Here is an 18,781-nt window from a genome sequence, read left to right as displayed (position 1 = left end):
CCGGGTTGTGAATTACAAAAACTAGCAGCTGATCCCCACGTTCCCCTCCAGCGTGCGGACAGACTCACAAGCCTCAGCCACCGATTCCCACCAGGGTCACACGCTGAGTGAGCAAGGCAGATTTGCAGAGTGTGTCCTAGAAGCCAACAGGCCTTTACTGATTGGTAACAAGTGCAATGTGCAGGTTCCAAAATGAGGGCCCCGCGCAGGGAACTCTCCTGTCTGCCCTACTCTCTGTGTGACAGAGAGGAAACACCAGGAGCCTCTGGTCCCCAGGATCCCAGCTGTACAATGCCGCCGGAAAGATGATTTTAGGCAACCTAGCACTGGGACGCAGCCAGTGCAGAGCAGAGGTGCCGAGCACCCACTGAACAGCTCTGCTAGCCAGGCAGGCTGATGCCTTCTGCACCCTTTCAGAAGTCCTGTGCATGGCCCCAGAAATCCAGCATGGAAGACAAGTACCTGGACGTGGCCCTGTCTACAGACCCAGGGACAGGGTGAGTTTTGAATGTGATCCTGGCTACACCCTGGATGGCAGCCGGCAGATTGAGTGCAGAGATGATGCAACCTGGGATCCCCCGGTTCCAGTCTGCATACAACCTGGTAAGTGTGAGTCAAGGGTGATTGCTGGGTCACTGAGATGGTCAGTGTCGGGCAGGGAAGTGCCTGGAGGCTAAAGTATAAACTCCATCTGTGTCCTGGGGTCGGTTTTCAGCTGTGAATGGGGAAAATACAGATATCCCCCTGCCTCTCCTCCCAGTCTCCTCATGTCTTCATCACTGTGATAGCTGGTCCCCTGCGTCCTGCCCGCTCTCCTGACAGACATGTATCTGTCTCACTGAGCAGCCTAAAGGTGTGAATGGAAACACAGTTCTGCAGGACTCATGCCTCTCTCAACAACTTGCACTCGAGATCCTCAAGGGAGACAGGGGAGATTTCCAGGGACAGTAAAGTGGGGACCATTTGAGTTCCGGGGTTAAAGGGAATCTAGATCAATGGTTTTTAATCTTCTTTCTGTGTGTTGCATCCCTAAAACGATAGTTGGTTTTGCAGAATACAGGCACCCTGGGCCTTTTCACCTATCCTGTAAATCAGCCCATTTTAAGCTCTTCTGTGCCAGTCTGTGAGCAAGGCAAGTGTCAAACTCCGAATTGTTCGTAAGCTGCATCTACAAACGAGTTTCTCTTCTGTCTGAGTCGTGAGCCCCACAAACACTGACCCAGGATGGATCTGCTCTGCCTGCTGCTCACCTCTAAGCAACAGACTTTGGGGACTGGTGTGAGGGGCGAGGTGGATGGTCCTGATAGATAGGAACAGACCCAGAGTGTAAGAAGTTTGCTAAGTTGGGGGTGGCGCTGGCGGGACTCGGAGAACAATGGGGGTGGCAGCTAACTCTGTCCCTTCTCTTTCCTGCAATCCGGGTGCTTTCCCACAATGCCGGTGGGGGTCACGAGTCCTCTCACTGCTCCAGCTGTGAGAAATGACCCAGGGTGGAATTTCTGTAACTCTGTTTAGAGTTGAAAGCAGGGCACTCTGGTCTTCCTCTGCTTGGGATCCAAGTGTCAGTGCCATCTTGAAATGGGAACTGGAAGTGGTCAAGAAGAGGATATTTAATGACTTCTGGGTCCACGGAAAGTTTTTGGGTCCTTTTACTTTCTCTGCTGAATTTCTCAATTGACTTGGAATTTTTATCCATTAGGAGCCGTCCTTTTGGTAATGGGACGTTTTTTCACTTTCCTTAAATGTAAAATCCGACCCTTGAGGTCCTGCATGGAACCATCCCCCTTCCCCCTCTTGACACTGTGCTTACCATCCAGCTCTTTTCTACAGACTGTGGGACTGGTAATGGGATCTGGAAGGAAAAAGCAAATATCAGCTCCAGCTGTCCTAGTCTTTGCTCAGCTCACGACCATAGTGCCTGGGCTTTTCCACCCTCTGAATAGATCCCAAAAGAGCTGGATGGTGACCAGCCCTGCTCTTTGAACAAGTTCCCTTGAAGGTCCAAGCTGACCAGTCAGCAGTCCTAAAGTGGAAGAATTTCCACTGTAAACACTAAATACACAGGGCAAGGAGCCCTTGGAGCCTTCCTAAGATGGCTGGGAATGCGTCGATGGTGTCAGAAACCGTGTCAAGCTATGAGGGTGTTTGGGGGAATGTGAATGCGATGGAGGTAGGGAACTCTACCCCAGTTTGCATTAGTCTCACTGCTGTTAGGGTCAGATCAACCATGTGGATCTTTTCCCTCCTATATATTGGGCGTCATGAGCTTTGGTTCAGCTCTACCTTCCCTGTGGTGTGGCATGGTGCCTCTCTAACGAACATTGGAAACAGAAAGCCCAACAACCAGGCCTTGGCAGTGTTCACCTGTGGAATGTCTGTAAATTACAGCTGAGCCCGGCTATTCTCTTCGTAGCAAATGTACCCAGCATTGCTTGAGGCCTTAACAGGAGTAAAGCTTCGGGTTTCTGGAGTGAAAAGGAAAAGATACATGCTTTCTTTCAATGTTGAGGCTCTGAGCAGACGGTGGGGGTGCAGGAGTCAGTGCAGGAGGTTGGGTGTGGCGGCGGGCTCAGAGCAGGGATTGGAGGGTACAGGAGTCTGGGCAGGGGATGGAGCGTAGAGGAGAAGGTGGGGGCAGGAGTCAAGACGGGGGCTGGATGGAGTGGGGGGGCTCGGGGCAGGACATGGAGGTGAGAAGTCAGGTCAAGGGTCTGGGAGATATGGGGGGCTCAGTGCAGTGGTGCTAGAGTCAATGTAGGGGTTGGGGGTTTGGGACAGGGAGTGGGGTGCAGGAGTCAGGGCAGAAGGCTGAGAGGTTTGGGGACGCTCAGTGTAGGGGGTTTGGTGTGGGGGGCTCAGTTTGGGAGGGCTCAGGTCAAAGTGTGGGAGTGCAGGAATCAGGGAAGAGGACTGGAAGGTGGGGGGTGTTAGTGCAGGCGGTTGGGGTGCAGGAGTCGGGGCAGAGTGTGGGAGGCTCAGGGCAGGCACCTGAAGGCAGGGGGCTTTGAGATATGGGGCGCCTTACTTGGTCACCTATGGGGGCAGATGTGCAGCAGTATGGTAGCTGTGAGAAATAACCCAGGGGACCAAAAGCAATGGGCCTGAGTGAGGGGAAGTTTTGTAACTGTACTTAAACCTGAAACAGCGCACTTTGATCTTCCGCTGCTCGGTATCCAAGTGTGGTCGGAGGCTCCTCCTCCTTCAATGCAAAGGTGCATTTCAGGTCTCTTTGCTATTCACTTTGCCTCGCTCAGTATATCAGACACACACGAGGATTTAAATTCATCCAAGAGAACTTTGAGACAAGCCACCAATTCAATAGATTTCACAGTTTGTATCTAAACAAGCAGTGAGACAGGAGCAAAAGTCACAGCTGCCAGAAGGAGCTCCTGTACTTTCAAGAACATCACATCCAATTGTACCAGCGGTGAATGGTTCTGTGAGTGCAGAGGGGTACTGTTCCTGCTGAAGGAATGGATAAACATCCAATAGCAAGAAAAAAATCCGGCTCCTTTTTAGGCATCTGTAATTGAACACACAATTTGGGCCCATTAGTGTGCAGGCGGCACTACCAGCCCATTGCTTTGGGGTCTAAAGCGGTTGTTACCCTTCCCCTTTCAGTGACATGCGTGAGCCCAGAACTGGAGAACGGCAGAACGAATGGGGCACTGGCCCCCTACGGCCCTGGAGACGTCGCAGTGTTGGAATGCGAGCCTGGCTACACCTTGCGAGGGAGCTCTCAGCCTCGGTGCCAAAACGATGGTAGCTGGGATCCTCCTGTCCCCATCTGTGAAATAGGTGAGTGTGGCTCACATTTCGAGTGTCCGTAGTATTTTATCCCAATTAGATCTTCCTGTGCTCATTAGCTGATTGTCTGTCCCATCTTGAAATGGGAACTGGAAGTGGTTGAGAAGAGGATATACAATAACTCCAGGCCCACTGCACTTTTTTTTGATCCTTTCACTTCCTAGGCTGAATTTCTCAATAAACTTGGAACGTTTATCCAGTCTGAACAATCTCTCTAGTAATCAGACACATTTGTCACTCTCACTTTTTACATAGAGTACGGCCCTTTAATTCCAGCGTAGAACCATCTCCATTTTTTCCCTTGGCCTTTTTTCTTGCAGTCAAGCTCTTTTCTACAGTGGCATAAGCCTGAGAATTTTGCAAAGGAGTAAAAGATTGCAAAAGGGAATGGCCTGTTAGTACTGGCATTATAATACACCACCAATGCTAAATTGTCCAATTTCAGTTGCTGAAAGGAGCCAGATGGTATTTTCTCTAGCTTTGGGATGGAGTTTGGGTGCAGAAGGAACCGTGGGATAATGGACGTTGGGTCAGGAAGGAGGGTGGATCTGGGAGGGAGTTTAGGTGAAGGAGAGGGTTGTGAAGTGGGGCAGAGAACTTGGGAGCAGGGGTTGGGTTGTGAGCTAGGGCTGGGATTTGAGGCGCTAAGTCTGGGCGGGGACATGGGCGCAGTAGCAGGGATGCAGAGGGTTTTGTTTACGTGGGTTAGCGGTCTAGGAGTGCGGGTACAAAGAGCAGGGAGTTTAGGGAAGGTGCTGAGTTGCCATAGGCAGGCTTTGGACAGGAGACGTTTAAGCTAGGTGACTCCTGGCCAGCAGCTTTCCCAGACAGGCCCCCTGCCTTCCACGCCCCTGCATGCCACTCAGAGAAGCTGTGGGGGCCACGTGCTGCTCTGTCTGCTGAAAATCTGGGGACAGCGTGCGGGGGCAGAAAAGCTGGCTGAGGCTCTCACAGTGCCTGCAGACCAGATCTGAGAGCTTAGCAGGTCAGATCCAGCCCTTGGGCCGTACTGTAGCCATCGCTGCCCTATGGGAACCCACACACAGAGGAGGGAAATATTTAAAAAAGCATCTGTCTGACTCCATAGGCACCCGGGTTGTGAATTACAAAAACTAGCAGCTGATCCCCACGTTCCCCTCCAGCGTGCGGACAGACTCACAAGCCTCAGCCACCGATTCCCACCAGGGTCACACGCTGAGTGAGCAAGGCAGATTTGCAGAGTGTGTCCTAGAAGCCAACAGGCCTTTACTGATTGGTAACAAGTGCAATGTGCAGGTTCCAAAATGAGGGCCCCGCGCAGGGAACTCTCCTGTCTGCCCTACTCTCTGTGTGACAGAGAGGAAACACCAGGAGCCTCTGGTCCCCAGGATCCCAGCTGTACAATGCCGCCGGAAAGATGATTTTAGGCAACCTAGCACTGGGACGCAGCCAGTGCAGAGCAGAGGTGCCGAGCACCCACTGAACAGCTCTGCTAGCCAGGCAGGCTGATGCCTTCTGCACCCTTTCAGAAGTCCTGTGCATGGCCCCAGAAATCCAGCATGGAAGACAAGTACCTGGACGTGGCCCTGTCTACAGACCCAGGGACAGGGTGAGTTTTGAATGTGATCCTGGCTACACCCTGGATGGCAGCCGGCAGATTGAGTGCAGAGATGATGCAACCTGGGATCCCCCGGTTCCAGTCTGCATACAACCTGGTAAGTGTGAGTCGAGGGTGATTGCTGGGTCACTGAGATGGTCAGTGTCGGGCAGGGAAGTGCCTGGAGGCTAAAGTATAAACTCCATCTGTGTCCTAGGGTCGGTTTTCTGCTGTGAATGGGGAAAATACAGATATCCCCCTGCCTCTCCTCCCAGTCTCCTCATGTCTTCATCACTTTGATAGTTGGTCCCCTGCGTCCTGCCCGCTCTCCTGACAGACATGTATCTGTCTCACTGAGCAGCCTAAAGGTGTGAATGGAAACACAGTTCTGCAGGACTCATGCCTCTCTCAACAACTTGCACTCGAGATAGTTGGTTTTGCAGAATACAGGCACCCTGGGCCTTTTCCCCTATCCTGTAAATCAGCCCATTTTAAGCTCTTCTTAAAAGGGTTCTGATTTCCATTGCAATATTCTTCCCATCACCCCCTGTTTTTTCTCACGTGTGTTTCTGTTCTTGCCAGTTGGCTGTGGTGTCCCTGCGAGGTTAAGCTTTGCTGAGCTGAAGAGCGAGTATAGAAATCAGTCCTACTTTCCTGTTGGGGAGACTGCAAACTATACTTGCCGGCCTGGATACACTAGACACCCTGGTATTCGACCCACTATTACATGCCTTCCAAATGGAACGTGGTCAGAACCACTCGAGTTCTGTAACAGTGAGTGTCTACATGCTACTTGTTTCTGCTGTTCCCTAAAGCTCCTAATGGCACTTGCAGCAACGCTACAAAACGTAACCCATGTTTAAATAGTTCATAATGAGCAGTAAAACTCTGTGTCGTTGCCCACTGTGGGCCCTTCTAAATGAGATCTTTTCTGCAGAGTGTTTGATATGGACAGCGCCTTGGGATAACTGTTGCTTAGAAAGAGCAAAACGTAATTCTACTCTTGTCCTCTACCAGGGAAATCGTGCGGTCATCCAGGAGAGCTGGAGAACGGCAGAATTAATGTCACAGATATGCTGTTTGGGTCAATGGTCAGCTTCACGTGTGAAGAAGGGTATGTTTCTGACTGCCTGAGCTCACTACTTGGGCCTAGCTTGCAGCTATGCAACAGAAAGAGAAATCCCCGTACTCCCCTAGTTCCTGATTCTAGGATCAATGTGCGAGAACAGATTGATTGATATAAACCTCCCTCTTTCCTCTTCTCTTGCATTCTCTCATGCTCTCCCATTTATAGTACACTCTTTAGTTGCCGTTTCGGCCAACTGAATGTTCTGCCTGCAAGTGCTGGGTGAGGAGAGACGTCTCCTGTGGAGAGTAGGTGTGATGGGTTGGGTCACCTGGGGAGCTGATCACAGCACTGAGGCCACCTATCTTCCCCGTGGGGCACCCCACCCTCTGTGTTCCCCGTAGCTGTGTGCTTGTGTGGCTGCTCAGGAGAGATGAAATGCCGGGCCGTTGGTTAGCAGTGTGCCCGCAGCCTGATTTTTGTTTCTACTGGCGGTGCAATTTCACACATACCTTGGTGCACATAAATACATTTATTCTGCACATCGATGGAGAAAATCTGCACAGGGATGGAATACATTGGGGGACCATGGCCCACCACCCAGTCCTGCTGATCCTGAAGCTCTAGTCTTCCCCATAAGGGCACAGAGTTGGGGTCACAGCCCGCAGCAGAGCAACAGAGACACTGAGAGCAATTCAGCCCCTAGAAGGCTCAGTCATGGGAACTTGGCACAACACTCTGGTGCAGAGCCCCATGGGAGCAAAACTCCAAGTAAATCCATCTCACTAAGCATCCAGTTTTTACAGCGTAGCTCATAAGATGTTCCTCCCTTTCATCACCAGCTGCAAGCGACAACAAATAGAGCAAATATCTAGAAAATGACTTAACAAAATGAAACAAAACCCTCCGTTAAGACTAACAAACCAAGAGAAGTTGTTATGAATCATAACTTCTCACCCTACTTCTTATTTCAGGTAAAGTCTTTTCCAGGCCAGAGCTCATCTTTCTGGATTGGGCCTAGCAAATTCTCCCCGCTCTTCTTAGATGCCCTCTGTTTCCAGGGGTTTTCCTGTATCCTCCTGGGGTGGGGAGAAGTCTGTGATGCCAGTTGAAGACAATCATTGCTTCCCATTCCTTAAATAGCATTTATCCAGCACAGGAAATAGAGATTCCATCTCCCTAGCTGTGTGATAAAGTACAAAATTCAGCATGGACCCAGCACCAGGTGCATGGTCACTTGTCTTTGTGGGACCTACCACAATTCAGGCATACAGGAAAATTGACTATTCAAAGATCATTGTTCTGAGCAGCGGGCCGTTAGTTTCCTAGAGTACTCCTAATCTCCACTATTAGCTCATATACAGATATAAATGGGCTTATACTTCATAATTCTAACTTCATATACAAGACGGATACCTACACAGAAATAGGATATACACATTCAGAGGATTACAAGCTCTCCAAGGACAGGTTATATGCCCTAATTTTCACAAAGAATATTTGAAGTATGCATATCCAGGCAGGCCAGGAGTTCTAAAAAGGTGAAGGAGCCTTTACACCAGCAGTCAGTGGTGTTGGTCTCTACTTGCTGTAGCTGGGGAGAAGCGCGTCCCAAATACCTAAACTCTGCAGGAGAATTCAAACAACAGAGGAGCAGGTAACAACTGATAACCCCTCTGCCTATTTGCAGGCACCGGTTGATTGGAGAGTCTTCCCGACGATGTGTGATTTCTGGAATGCGTGTCGCGTGGAGTGGGGAAATGCCCTTTTGTGAGCGTAAGTAGGTTACAAATCTCGGTCTGTGTGCTTTCCCCTCTTTTCTGCTTGCCATGCAAATGTAACTTAAGGGAAGCATTATGATCCCTGCTTTCCAGAGTGGGAAATGAGGCACAGGGAGATTAAATGACTTCTCCAGGCCGGTCAGTAGCAGAGCCAAAAATTTCACTGAGATCTCCACATCCCAGATGGGTACATTAACCAGAAGAGCCACTCGGGGTTATAGGTATCTGCGAGAAGGGCTGTAGCTCAGGAAGAAGTGTGTTGTATCAAGTCCCTGACCATAAGAACTCGGTCTTTCTTTGCCGATTGAGTAGCAGAAAAAAGGCATCAAGCAAAACGTGTAACACGTCACATGTTATAAAGCCATATTTCAGTGTTGGGTATGGAAATATAAAAAGCAGTTGCTCTACAACACTCAACCCTCAGTCTCAGGAGAGTAGCATTACCCAGTGGAAAATGCTAATTTACGTCAACACATGGCATTCCCCGCGCAACAAGGAAGACCTGTCGACCTCTGACCATCCAGGGTAGCCGTCAAAAGGACACATACAGCTTGCGTATTACAGAAGCTCGTGTCATCTTTTGAAACTTAAAATTGTAACTCATTTCTCTCTGTATGTGTTCCTCCTTTAACTCTAAACAACTCTCTTGTTTCTCTTACCTTGTTCATAACCCATTATTTAGCTTAATATAGGACTGGCATTGTAACATAGGACAGGTGTGCATCTTCGGTGAGAGATCTCAGGTACCACAGACTCCGGGGAGTGACTGTGTTTGATTCTCAATTCGCTCCTCCTGTGTCTCTCCAGGTATTCCGTGTAAACCCCCTCCACATATTCCCAATGGAAAGCACAATGGGGATTTAATGGATGAATTCTATTATGGGTCATCTGTAACTTACACATGTGATAACGGATACCCGCCGACTGGAGAGGCCTCTCTTTTATGCACAACCGAGGATGGACTAAATGGAGTGTGGCGTCCACCTGCCCCTCGCTGTGGAGGTGGGGTTTGTATTAGTGCAACCCTCCCAGCTCTGCTTTGTCATGGATAGAAAGTCTAAGAAATCCCCCAGTGTGAAGATGCAGTTAAATCCCGGCACTTAGACTTCCTGCCTTGTGCAACGTCTCCACAAGATTTCCACGACGCACGTTAGAGTAAATAGTTTTAGAGCAGACGTGAAGAATTGAATGGGGAACCGGTATCTTTGAGTGCACCTCTAGAGCAGCCCCGTTTGCAGAACTGGGATAGTCCCAAGTGTGTAGGAAGGCTGCTGAAGGTCTCGAGCCACACAGGGGTAGAACTGGGGAACAGAAGAGAGGTGGTGAGTGGAAGTTTGTGTATTGCATATCCAGTGCGCTCTCCTAGCTACTCTTCGCTCAGTGGCCATGGTTCTAAGAAACCCGAATGCAGTGTCATGGTGAGCGTGTGTGACATGGATCTGTGTGTTGATTTGTACAAGTAGTGACTGAAAAATCTGTGCTGCGGTTTGGGGCTGTGTGACAGGGCTCACCGTGTGTGCTGGTTGTGTTGTGTGGGTGCTTGTTCTGCTTCGAGTGTTTGGATGGTGCAGGAGCGGTGTGTGCAATGAACAGAGGCTACTTTGTGAAGAGTTATTTTGCGTGCAGCCTCTGTGGACGGTTGGGAAGAATTGCTGCATCTAGGCCAAGGAATCCCCTCTCTGGGCCGTCTTCTTCATGCCACTGACCCAGTGGAATTGTTACATGAATACGAACTGCACTGGGGCAGTGCACATATCGCTTACCAGAGTATCTCCACCTCTCAGAGCAGCCCCCCACATAGCCCACAACAATCTGTATTTCCAAAGAGGAATAACACAGGCTGGTGCAACAAGTGACATGGGTTGAAAGGCTGACAAAGGCTGGAGGGCTGCAGAAATGTCTGTCTTCCTATCTGGCCCCGCGGTTCAGCAAAAGCATTTCTATTGCAGAGGTTAGATGCCCAGCCCCACAGATTGAGAATGGAAGACGAGAACCTGGCGAGCGCCGTGTCTATTCGTATAAGGACAGCGTGACCTTTGAGTGCGATCCTGGCTACACCATGAAGGGTCACAGGGTGAGCCGGTGCCAGACAGATCAGACGTGGGATCCACCTGTGCCAGTCTGTGAGCGAGGCAAGTGTCAAACTCCGAATTGTTCGTAAGCTGCATCTACAAACGAGTTTCTCTTCTGTCACTTTGGGCACCACCAGGGAAACTCATCTGCCCCCCTCCCGGCCCCGGACCCCTTAAAGGGGCACTGGCTGGCTACGGTGCCCGTGCCAGGTGCAAGCCTGCCAGCACCCAGCCAGTAGACCCTGCACCTGGCACGCTATGAGCCAGCCACCCGATGCCCCCCAGCCCTCCGCCTCTTCCTGGGACCAGGCTGGCGGCTCTCAGGAGCCTGGCCAGGACCGCAAGAGGCGGGCACCCGCCTGGTCTAGTGCAGACATCGTGGACCTCGTCCACGACCTCCGTACTAGGCACAGGAAAGTGGCCGTCTAGGGCAGGAGAACTGCCAGCTTGGCCACCCAGGAGCAGGTTTGCATGAAAATCAAGGTGGTCCACTGAGACCCCCGACCCTGAGCCCTGAGCTTAGAATGGCCGTACTGGGTCAGACCAAAGGTCCATCTACTCCAGTAGCCTGTCTGCCGACAGCAGCCAACCCTAGATACCCTGGAGGGGATGGACCAAAGACAGTGACCAAGCCATTTGTCTTGTGCCATCCATCTCCAGCCTTCCACAAACTTTGGGCAGGGACACCATTTCTACCCCCTGGCTAATACCACTCCATGGACCCAACCTCCATGACTTGATCTAACTTCTCTTTAAACTCTGTTCTAGTTCTAGCCTTCACAGCCTCCTGCAGCAAGGAGTTCCACAGGTTGACTCTTTGCTTTGTGAAGAAGAACTTTCTGTTACTAGTTTGAAGCCTGCTACCCATTCCTTTCCTTTGGAGTCCTCTAGTCCTTCTATTATGGGTACTAATGGAGAACTTTTCTTTATGCACCCTCTCCACCCCACTCTTACTTTTATAGACCTCTATCGTATCCCCTCTCCGTCTCCTCTTCTCTAAGCTAAAAAGTCCCAGTCTCTTTAGCCTCTCTTCATATGGGACCTGTTCCAAACCCCTGATCATTTTAGTTGCCCTCCCCTCTCCCACTCTCTCTATTCACCTCTCCCACCTCTTTTTCCCAGTCTCCGCCAGTTTTGTTCAATAAAGATTCTATTTTTGAACACACATTTTCTTTATTTTGTACATCAGGAAGGGGGGCTAGGGAAGGGTAAGTGGAAAGAGGTGAGGGAGGAATGGGGTACGCGTCCCGATGGGGAGGACTGGGCTGGCTCTGCGGGCTTCTCGGGGTGGAAGTTCTCCTGCAGCCCCCCGATTGCTCCCTCCTCCCGGATGGCAGCCTGCGGCAAGTGCAGCCGGGGTGATGGCCGAGTGCTGTGATGTTCCGCGTCTGGGCACTCAGGGCACTCCAAGCCAGGACTGCTTTGCAAGCGGGGAACTCTGAGAACTGTCTGTCTGGGGTGGGGGTCTGGTCCTTTAAAGCACAGCCCTCGCCTAGCCTGAGAGAGCAGCTCCACGCTCTAAGTCCTCATCTGATGCCCTGCCGGCACTGCTTCCAGCCATCCTTAACCCCAGTTCAGGGTCCACTCTGTGTGGACATGCTAGTTCGAATTAGCAAAACGCTAATTCGAACTAGTTTTTAAGTCTAGCTGCGCTAATTCGAATTAGCTTAGTTCTAATTAACTAATTTGAACTAAGTTAGTTCGAATTAGCGCAGTAGTGTAGACATACCCAGAAGGAGCTTCTCTGTTTTCATGAGCACCGTACCGACTTGTACCAGCGGTGAATGGTTCTGTGCTTGCAGAGGGGAAACGTTCCTGCTGAAGGAATGGATAAAGGTGCCTAGAGAAAGTGATACTTGAAAAAAACAGATGAGGTTGACGCAAAGGACTGATCAATGGACATGGCTCTGTGGGAAAAGGGTCCATTCCATCCCACATGTGCTTTGGAGTCGAAAGCGGTTGTTACGCTTCCCCTTTCAGTGACGTGCGTGAGCCCGGAACTGGAGAACGGCAGAATGAACGGAGCGCTGGCCCCCTATGGCCCTGGAGACGTCGCGGTGTTGGAATGCGAGCCTGGTTACACCTTGCGAGGGAGCTCTCAGCCTCGGTGCCAAAACGATGGTAGCTGGGATCCTCCTGTCCCCGTGTGTGAAAGAGGTGAGTGTGGCTACAGCTTAGAGTGTCCATTGTATTTTACCCTATTGGATCTTCCTCTGCTTAAAAGCCGAGTGTCCCATCTTTAAACTATTCCCTGGTGTGGGTCTCAGATCAACAGAAACACAGCTTTCCAGGCTAAGGTCTACCGATAACAGACTCCTCCACAGACAAGTGTCTCTAATTCACAGGTGTACAGCCTTCTTGGCTCAAGCCAAACAGGGTCCTGCTGGAGCAAGCCAGTGTAAGAGTTAGCCCCCGGACTGGGGGTAAGGGAACCCGGGCCTTCCCTCTCCACTGGGTCCCGACCCAGCACCCTAAGAGCAGGGAAATGGTCCAGTGCCTGGGTTGGTGGGGATGAGGCGAAACTCACTAACCCCCGTGGGGTAATTCAAGTATTCCCGCCCTGGGTCCCTTTCTACCAAGTAGCGGCTGCTACCCGGAGTCGCTCTCCGTCACTGGAGTTGGGGTCACAGCCAGGCGCCCCAGTCGAGACGAATGCCTCAGCGATGGCTGGAGTGAGGATCTTTCGGCTCGGACTAGCGATCCCCTCTGCCTTGATCTCTATGAAACCCCTACCTGGCCGAGGGTCCTTAGCCTGGGGATGACCTATCCCCTCTGCTGCCGCAAGCATTTCCCCTCCCTAAGGCGGGTCTGAGGAGTCCTGCCCTGCCCTGAACAGAGGTGTTGACTCCTCTGGCCCACTCAGCATCTCTTGTCGGGCGAGTCTTGCTGGGGGTCGGTGGACGGACTTGCTCTAGGTGGGCCCTTTCACCTTCTCCGCCTCCACGCCGAGTGCTCCTCCTCCCGAATCTCCCCCTTCCCCTGGCAATCCGGGGACACATAAAGATCCTGCAGGGGGAATGCTTTGGAAAATAAAGGTACTGGATGTACACTGCATGTCTAACCCACGAAGTTGCTAAGAGGCGAAGAGTAGTGCTTGTGATATTAATGGAAGAGATAAGGGGGTTGGGATAGAGTTTGGGTGCAGAAGGAAGCGTGGGATAGTGGATTTGGGGTCGGGAAGCAGGGTGGGATCTAGGTCGGTGTTTAGGTGAAGAAGGTGGTTGAGAAGTGGGGCAGGGAACTGGGGAGCAGTGGTTTGGGTTGTAATCTAGGACTGGGATTTGGGGTGCTAAGTCTGGGCGGGGACATGGGTGCAGTAGCAGGGATGCGGAGGGTTTTGTTTACATGAGTTAGGGGTCTAGGTGTGCACGTACAGAGATGAGGGAGTTTAGGAAAGGGGCTGAGTTGCCGTAGGCAGGCTTTGGATGGGAGATGTTTAACCTAGATGACTCCTGGCCAGCAGCCCAGCAGGTTTCTCAGACAGGCCCCCTGCCTTCCATGCCCCTGCATGACTCTCAGAGCAGCTGCGGGGGCCACGTGCTGCTCTGACTGCTGAAAATCTGGGGACAGCATGCGGGGGCAGGAAAGCTGGCTGAGGCTCCCACAGTGCCTGCAGACCAGATCTGAGAGCTTAGCAGGCCGGATCCAGCTCGTGGGCCGTCCTGTAGCCATCACTGCCCTATGGCTGTGTCTAGACTACATGCCTCTGTCGTCAGAGGGATGTAGATTAGACACATAGTCAAAGGCAAATGAAGCTGCAATTTAAATGATCGTGACTTCATTTACATTTACATGGCTGCCGCGCTGAGCCGACAAACAGCTGATCAGCTGTTTGTTGCTCAGCGCGCTAGTCTGGACGCTCCCCTGCCGACATCAAAGCCCTTTGTCGGCAGCCCCGTTATTCCTCGTGGGATGAGGTTTATCGGGGCTGCCGACAAAGGGCTTTGATGTCGGCAGGGGAGCGTCCAGACTAGCGCGCTGAGCGGACAAACAGCTGATCAGCTGTTTGTCGGCTCAGAGCGGCAGCCATGTAAATGTAAATGAAGCCACGATCATTTAAATCGTGGCTTCCTTTGCCTTTGCCAAAACAACAAATCTAAATGGCTCTGTCGACGGAGCCATGTAGTCTAGACATACCCTATGAGAACACACACACAGAGGAGGGAAATATTTGAAAAAGCATCTGTCTGACTCCATAGGCACCCGGGTTGTGAATTACAAAAACTAGCAACTGATCCCCAAGTTCCCCTCCAGTGTGCGGACAGACTCAAGCCTCAGCCATCGATTCCCACCAGGGTCACACGCTGAGTGAGCAGGGCAGATTTGCAGAGTGTGTCCTAAAAACCAACAGGCCTTTACTGATTGGTACCTGCCAGCCCTGCACTCTCTATGACAGAGAGGAAACACCAGGAGCCTCTGGTCCCCAGGAACCCAGCAGTACAATGCCACTGGAAAGATGATTTTAGGTAATCTAGAACTGGGATGCAGCCAGTGCAGAGCAGAGGCTCTGCTAGCCAGGCAGGCTGATGCCTTCTGCACCATTTCAGACGTCCTGTGCGTGGCACCAGAAATCGAGCATGGACAGCTAGTAGATGGACGTGGCCCTGTCTACAGACCCAGGGACAGGGTGAGGTTTGAATGTGATCCTGGCTACAACCTGGATGGCAGCCGGCAGATTGAGTGCGGAGATGATGCAACCTGGGATCCCCCGGTTCCAGTCTGCATACAACCTGGTAAGTGTGAGTCGAGGGTGATTGCTGGGTCACTGAGATGGTCAGTGTCGGGCAGGGAAGTGCCTGGAGGCTAAAGTATAGACTCCATCTGTGTCCTGGGGTCAGTTTTCAGCTGTGAATGGGGAGAATACAGATATCCCCCTGCCTCTCCTCCCAGTCTCCTCATGACTTCATTACTGAGACAGCTGGTCCCCTGCGTCCTGCCCACCCTCCTGACAGACACAGATCTGCCAACAGTCTGTCTCACTGAGCAGCCTAAATGTGTGAATAGAAACACAGTTCAGCAGGACTCATGCGTCTCTCAACAAATTACAGTTGAGATCCTTAGGGGAGTCAGGGGAGATTTCCAGGGACAGTAAATTAGAAGGGTGGGACCATTTGAGTTTTGGAGTGATAGGGAATCTAGGTCAGTGGTTTCCTTTCTATGTGTAGCACCCATTGTATGTTAGTTGGTTTTGCAGAACACAGGCACCCTGGGCCTATTCCACCATCCTGTACATCAGCCAATTGAACTTCTTCTTTGAAGAGTTGTGATTTTCACTGAAATATTCTTCCCATCACCCTCTGCTTTTTCTCAGGTGTGTTTCTGTTCTTGCAAGTTGGCTGTGGTGTCCCCACAAGGTTAAGCTTTGCTGAGCTCAGGAGCGAGTATAGAAATCAGTCCTTCTTTCCTGTTGGGGAGACTGCAAACTATACTTGCCGGCCTGGATACAGTAGACACCCTGGTATTCGACCCACTATTACATGCCTTCCAAATGGAAGTTGGTCAGAACCACTCGAGTTCTGTAGAAGTGAGTATCTTCATGTTATTTGTCTCTACTTTTCGCTAAAGCTCCTAATGGGACTTACAGCCACGCAACAATATGTAACCCATGTTTAAATAGTTAATAATGACCAGTAAAACTCTGTATCGTTGCCACTTTGGGCCCTTCTAAATGAGATCTTTTCTGCAGCGTGTTTGATATGGACAGCGCCTTGGAACAACTGTTGCTTAGAAAGAGCAAAATATAATTCTACTCTTGTCCTCTACCAGGGAAATCGTGCGGTCATCCAGGAGAGCTGGAGAATGGCAGAATGAATGTCACAGATATGCTGTTTGGGTCAATAGTCAACTTCTCGTGTGAGGAAGGGTAAGTTTCTGACTGCCTGAGCTGACTATTTAAGCCTACCTTGCAGCTATGCAAGAGAAAGGGAAATCCCCGTACTCCCTTAGTTCCTGTAAGAGGATTAGCCTTCCCTGTTTCTGGGATCAATATGTGAGAACAGATTGATTGACATAAACTTCCCTCTTTCCTCTTCCATTGGATCTGTTGCAAGTGACAACAAACAGATCATACTTCTAATAAATGACTAAAAAAACTGAAACAGAACTCTCCTGTTAAGCATCCTGGGCCTGCACAGGACAGTTCTATGACAGAATTCTAGAAGGGGCTCAGGAGATCTAAAAAGGTGAAGAAGCCTTTACACCAGCAGTCAGTGGTGTTGGTCTCTACTTGCTGTGGCTGGGGATAAGCACTTCCCAAATAACTTTGCAGGAGAATTCAAACAACAGAGGAGCAGGTAACAACTGATAACCCCTCTGCCTCTTTGCAGGCACCGGTTGATTGGAGACTCTTACAGACAATGTGTTATTTCTGGCATACGTGTTGCATGGAGTGGGGATATGCCCTTTTGTGAGCGTAAGTTGGTTACAAATCTCGGTCTGTTTGCTTACATAGGCTGTTTCTCCTCTTTTCTGCATGCAGTGCAAAAGTAACTTAAGGGAAGCATTATGATCCCTGCTTTACAGAGTGGGAAATGAGGCACAGGGAGATTAAGTGACTTCTCCAGGCTGGTCAGTAGCAGTGTCAAAAATTGAACTGAGATCTCCACATCCCAGATTGGTACTTTAACCAGAAAAGCCACTCGGGGTTATAGGTATCTGTGAGAAGGGTTGTAGCTCAGGAAGAAGTGTGTTGTATCAAGTTCCTGACCATAAGAACTCGGTCTTTCATTGCCAATTTAGCAGCAGAAAAAGGTACCAAGCAAAACGTGTAACCCGTGAGATGCTCATAGGTCATGCCAATAGCCTCACTCCTCAGGAAATACTGACAGATACAAAGCTGGGAACCCGTCTGATTCACCTGTGTGTTAGAGTTGTTAAAATAGATGTTCAGTTACAACCAAGTGTTTATACTTGATGCAGTTCTCTGAAGTTGCTGCATGCCTTCCTCCCTTGTATAAAACTGTATCCCATTTTATAAAGCCATATTTCAGTGTTGGGTATGGAAATATAAAAAGCAGTTGCTCGACAACACTCAACCCTCAGTCTCAGGAGAGCAGCATTACCCAGTGGAAAATGCTAATTTACTTCAACACATGGCATTTCCCTCCCAACAAGGAAGACCTGTAGACCTCTGACCATTCAGGGTAGCCCTCAAAATGACACATACAGTTTGCTTATTACAGAAGCTTGTGTCATCTTTTGAAACTTAAAATTGCAACTCATTTCTCTCTGTATGTGTTCCTCCTTTAACTGTAAATTACTCTCTTGTTTCTCTTATCTTGTTCATAACCTGTTATTTAGTTTAATATAGGACTGTCATTGTAACATAGGACAGGTGTGCATCTTCGGTGAGAGATCTCAGGTACCACAGACTCCGGGGAGTGACTGTGTTTGATTCTCAATACACTCCTCCTGTATCTCTCCAGGTATTCCGTGTTATCCCCCTCCAGAAATTCTGCATGGAAAGCACAATGGGGACTTAATGGATGAATTCTCTTATGGGTCAACTGTAACTTACACATGTGATAACGGTTACCCGCCGACTGGAGAGGCCTCTCTTTTATGCACAACCGAGGATGGACTAAACGGAGTGTGGCGTCCACCTGCCCCTCGCTGTGGAGGTGGGGTTTGTATTAGTGCAGCCCTCCAACCTCTGTTTTGTCATGGATTGAAAGTCTAAGAAATCCCCCAATGTGAAGATGCGGTTAAATCCCAGCACTTAGTGTTCCTGCCTTTTGAAATGTCATGATTTCCATGACGCACGTTAGAGAGTGAATAGGTTTAGGGCAGGGCTGAAGATCTGAATTGGAAACCAGTACCTTTGAGTGCACCTCTGGAGCAGCCCCGTTTGCAGAACCGGGATAGTCCCAAGTGTGTAGAAAGGCTGGCGAAGGTCTCTAACCCTAGCCACACAGGGGTGGAACCGGGGAATGTCAGGGAGGTGGTGAGTGGATGTTTGTGTATTGCATATCCAGGCAGATCTCCTAGCTACTCTTCGCTCAGTGGCTATGGCTCTAAGAAACGCGAATTCAGTGTCATGGTGAGTGTGTGTGACATGGATCTGTGTATTGATTTGTGCAAGTAGTGACTGAAAAATCTGTGCTGCACCGTGGGGCTGTGTGACGGGCTAACCGTGTGTGCTGGTTGTGTTGTGTGGGAGCTTGTTCTGATTGGAGTGTGGGGGTGGTAAGGGAGTGATGTGTGTGATGAACAGAGGCTACTTTGTGAAGGGTTGTGTTGCGTGTAAAATGTGGTGTGTGGACGGTTGGGAAGAACTGCAGCATCTAGGCCAAGGAATCCCCTCTCTGGGCCGTCTCCTTCGTGCCACTGACCCAGTGGAATTGTTACATGAATACGAACTGCACTGGGGCAGTGCACATATCGCTTACTGCCATAGGCGTGCGCAGCACATTTCATTAGGGTGTGCACCCAAAGAATTTTTTTTAAATTTACTCTTTGACTTCCATTAGCCACATCCCAA

At 50.3% G+C, this 18,781-nt stretch overlaps 1 protein-coding gene across 1 annotated transcript in view; it reads left to right on the top strand.

The window, feature by feature from the left end:
* CR1 (complement C3b/C4b receptor 1 (Knops blood group)) overlaps positions 1-18,781 on the top strand; it is a 238,352-nt gene that overhangs the window by 91,226 nt on the left and 128,345 nt on the right. The window contains exons 59-72 of the mRNA XM_089773562.1: positions 418-603; positions 3,622-3,798; positions 5,316-5,501; positions 5,966-6,157; positions 6,401-6,497; positions 8,140-8,225; positions 9,038-9,232; positions 10,180-10,362; positions 12,283-12,459; positions 14,850-15,035; positions 15,614-15,826; positions 16,069-16,165; positions 16,629-16,714; positions 17,727-17,921. Coding sequence (XP_089629688.1) covers positions 418-603; positions 3,622-3,798; positions 5,316-5,501; positions 5,966-6,157; positions 6,401-6,497; positions 8,140-8,225; positions 9,038-9,232; positions 10,180-10,362; positions 12,283-12,459; positions 14,850-15,035; positions 15,614-15,826; positions 16,069-16,165; positions 16,629-16,714; positions 17,727-17,921 — 2,256 coding nt within the window. The remainder of the gene's footprint in view (positions 1-417; positions 604-3,621; positions 3,799-5,315; positions 5,502-5,965; positions 6,158-6,400; positions 6,498-8,139; positions 8,226-9,037; positions 9,233-10,179; positions 10,363-12,282; positions 12,460-14,849; positions 15,036-15,613; positions 15,827-16,068; positions 16,166-16,628; positions 16,715-17,726; positions 17,922-18,781) is intronic.

The sequence above is a fragment of the Pelodiscus sinensis genome, chromosome 27 (genome assembly GCF_052426305.1).
Source record: "Pelodiscus sinensis isolate ZL-2025 chromosome 27, ASM5242630v1, whole genome shotgun sequence".
NCBI lineage: Eukaryota > Metazoa > Chordata > Testudines > Trionychidae > Pelodiscus > Pelodiscus sinensis.
Note: the sequence above shows the minus strand (reverse complement) of the source record. Positions and strands in the feature narration are given on the sequence as shown.